The 3,731-nt window shown below is 42.8% G+C and overlaps 1 protein-coding gene across 1 annotated transcript in view; it reads left to right on the forward strand.

Moving 5' to 3' along the window:
- Positions 1–2,705, forward strand: part of MRPL18 (mitochondrial ribosomal protein L18) — a 4,145-nt gene extending 1,440 nt beyond the window's left edge. Inside the window, exons 3-5 of the mRNA XM_009290057.2 lie at positions 515–693; positions 2,025–2,259; positions 2,503–2,705. Coding sequence (XP_009288332.1) covers positions 515–693; positions 2,025–2,259; positions 2,503–2,574 — 486 coding nt within the window. The 3' untranslated portion in view covers positions 2,575–2,705. The remainder of the gene's footprint in view (positions 1–514; positions 694–2,024; positions 2,260–2,502) is intronic.
- Positions 2,706–3,731: the final 1,026 nt, after the last annotated feature.

Here is a 3,731-nt window from a genome sequence, read left to right on the forward strand (position 1 = left end):
GTCTGACAAAGAGAGACCCTGCCCGTCACTCTGGTGAGAGGTTCTCGCTGCCTCTGGACCAAAAAGTGTAGCAGAGTGAGTTTACGAGCCTAATTCCAAATTCGCGTTTGTTAGCTTAATTAGTGATGATTAGCCTGACAGGACTGAGGATTTTTACCTTGTCATTTGGTAGCGCTGTTATCGGTTCTTTGTGTCCTTGACTTTCAGTATTTTGTAAAGCCTTAATCCTAGGGATCTTCTAGTCATGCATGAATTTATATTTTGTGCACGGGTTTTGAACCACTATTAAAAACTTAATATACTTTTCATTTTTAGCATACAGTTCACCTCATAAATTGGAGAAACAGGTTGAGCTCTGATAATCCATCTATTTAGTGTTTAAAAGAAAAAAAAGCTGATTTTGCCCTGCTAACTTTTACAAGCTGCATCATTCTGTGTTGTATTTGTTCTACTGTCTGTGCTATATTTTTTTTTTTAAGTCTGTGGGGTTTTATTTCCTGCTTTCCCTCAAGGTCTTCGTTTTGCATCAACTACAGCCAGTCTCAGAACTGAGACAGAAGTGGACACAAGCGAAAATGAGATTGTTGCCTCAGACTTCACTAACAGGAATCCTCGGAACTTGGAGCAGTTGGCCCTGGCTAGGAAGGAGCGTGGCTGGAAGACAACGTGGCCAAAGCGTGAATTCTGGCATAGGTGAGTCAGAAAGTCACCAGCAGAAATGAAGACTCCAAAATAAATAAATAAATAAATAAATAAATAAAAAACCAGGTGGAATTTCTCCAAATTTGCTTTTTGGGTTGTTGACTCAGTCACCCCCCCCCCCTTTTTTTTTTTTTTTTAAAACAAGTTGTGTTCAGAGAACAGTAGGCTATCATCACCTGAAAGTTAGCGTATGCGTTGAAGACCTTTCTATCTATTGTTAAGGTAGCAGTAAGATTGCTTAAGCAGCATTTTTTTATATATATATAAAAAAGGCATGTATTAAAAAAAACCCAGTTGTGTTATATATATATATATGTAAAAAAAGCAAACTCTTTACCAATACTTCTCAAAAAGTGGTACAAGAATACAGTATAAAAACACAGCCTCCAGTATAAGACTCGCAGTTACAGCAGCAGTTTCTAGAACATAAAATCCAGGATAAGCTACTGCGTGAAGTGGTAAGAAAGAGAGGTACGGTCCAGCCAAGCAAGGGGATCGCCCACAGGGTGCTGTTAGTCTTGGTGAGAGAGACATCATGCCATCACCATCTCCATAGGGATCCATCCAGAGATGAGCCCCGTGCTGGGAACTTAGGATCTCCTAGACCTGTGCTGACCATGCATCGTTGTTTTATTTGAGGCACCGTAATAGTCTGGGTGGTTTTTTTTTTTAGAAAATGCTGATTGCTTGTCCTCTGGAAAATAAGTTCATTTTAAGCTGGGGATTCAAAATCATGATTTTATTCTTGAGGGGAGAACCACGCCTGGTTTGTTCATACCTGGAAATCCGATATTGTCTCAGTGCAACAGAAAATAGTTGCTGCTAATACTCTGTGGTTGTGTGTTACGGCTTATGAAGTACTGCTTGACCGCCTGCCGATCCTGACAAGTGGTTACCTGCTGTGTAAGCAGAAGCCTTTACGAGACTGCATAGCAAACCTAAGGTTACATTTCTGCTGGAGCAGTTCCCCTGATCTAGTTCCTAAGCACCCCTACCAGACTGTGCAGGTATACGGTGCTTGGTTTGGAGTGAGCGCTGGCGTGAGGCAGCGTAGGGCTGTCACCCGTGTAACTGGTGAAAAGTCGCTCTGTGAATTTCACTCTGTTGAACTGGTAAAATGAGTCCTATTTTATGTTCTAATAAAGTAAGCAAAAACCTAGATAAGATAATAAAAGCAATATTAAGAAATCATTATTGTATTAATAGCTCCAGTACATTGTTTTATTTAAAGTGAGTCAGATGCATTTAAGCATTCGAATGTGTTCTCTCTTCAGATCTGGAAAAGACATCATAAATCTGTGTTATTCCTTTCTGTCACTCAGATTACGGCTTGAGCGGACACAGCATTATGTGGAAGCCTTCGTTGAGCGCTGTAATGGGGATGTTGTGGTATCTGCCTCTACCCGAGAGTGGGCCATAAAGAGACACCTTTACAGTCCCAAGGGAGTAACAGCATGCAAAAACCTTGGCCGCGTAATGGCACAGCGCTGTTTGGAAGCAGGAATCAACTTTGTGAACTTTAAAGCTGTTATCCCCTGGGAACATCGCTGTGACTCGGCAAGTACCCATCTTTTCCTTTTTAAGCATTAATTCTACTCCTCTTCACCGTTAGTTTTCTTATGTGGCTTGGCAGTCCCTTCTTGCAACACTCAAAAGGGTAGCTTTGGCAGGCTGCGATTCCTGGCATTATGCATCAGTGAGGCTGTTAACCTCTGCCCCTCCATGTAACCTGTCCCCACTGATATGTCGGTGCTGATGGCTTTTCTTTGTACTTATTCGTGTCTCTATCTTTTTAACAAGATTCAGGAATTTGAAAAAGCTGTGGAGGAGGGTGGTGTCGTTCTGCGTGAGCCACGAAGAATCTATCGGTAAAATGGAGACCATTGGGAAAACTTTCCAAGGAACAACAATCACTTCTTTAGGCGTGTGTACCGGCACAGTGAAGGTCCAGAGCTGGAAAGAGTTGGAACGTGGCATCTTACAATAAAATATTTTTAAACGCATGCAAGTATGTCACTTTCTTGACATTCTAAGATTCTAAATTATCAACATTTAGATAATTTAGATTCTAAAATCATCAACACCTTTCTTTTAAGGCTTGAATAAACTGTTACAGTTCAGCCTGACAGACAAACAATTTATTTCAGAGTTCAATAATTGTAAAGTATATTTTATTTTTTATATTTGATCTTGTGTTTGTTCTAGGCTGAACTCTTTGAAATGCTTCATCCATGTACGCGGCCAGTCCAATTTAGCAAAATGCAGTCATGATGTGAATGTTTAGAACTATAATAGTTCATGTGCTGAACTTGGTAAAAAGATTAAATTCCCCTAACTCACCTTCACAGCTCTCTTGCAACCCTTAGATTCTAACTACTTCAGCCTCGCAGGTCTAGGAGGGAAGCTGCACAAATGCCAGCTGTAGGGAGTAAGGAGCCCGTTGCCCTCTTTCTGTGCCTGTCTGCTGCTTGGCCACAGAGCAACGCTGCCGCCTTGTCTGCCCCACGGATCGGCAGAGCTCCTGCTTACGTCCAGGCTCTGTAATCCTGCAGCGTGACCCCGCGGTGACAAGAAGCACACTGTGGCTGCACCCTGGGCTCAGAGAGGCCAGCCTGGTCAGCGTGGCCCTGCACCTGTAACCTGGTGTTACCTGCTGCCAGGCGTTTGCAAACTTTGGGAGATGTGAAATGAACGCCAGGGTTGTGCCCCAGGGTACTGCCATGTGAGACTGGCCCGGTTCTGGAGTATGTACTAAATCCTTAGCGTTCAACTGACATCATTCTTAAAAAAAAATCCCGGCATTTTACTGGATTTTTACCTAGTAGTTGGTGCTGTTTCACAATATTTAATAACTCGTAGATCGTGCTAGCCTTTGTGTGATCTTCATCTCCAGAAGATAAAGATGCTTAACAGCAGCTCTCTCTGCTTTCCCTGTGAGCGAAGGCTCTGCGTAGCGGCTTCTCAGCCTTTTACGTTTCGAGTCTAAACCTCCCCGCCTTTTATTTCCGCGTCCCTGCGCGCCCTCCGCC

The sequence above is a fragment of the Aptenodytes forsteri genome, unplaced genomic scaffold (genome assembly GCF_000699145.1).
Source record: "Aptenodytes forsteri isolate BGI_AS27 unplaced genomic scaffold, ASM69914v1 Scaffold122, whole genome shotgun sequence".
NCBI classification, from domain to species: domain Eukaryota; kingdom Metazoa; phylum Chordata; class Aves; order Sphenisciformes; family Spheniscidae; genus Aptenodytes; species Aptenodytes forsteri.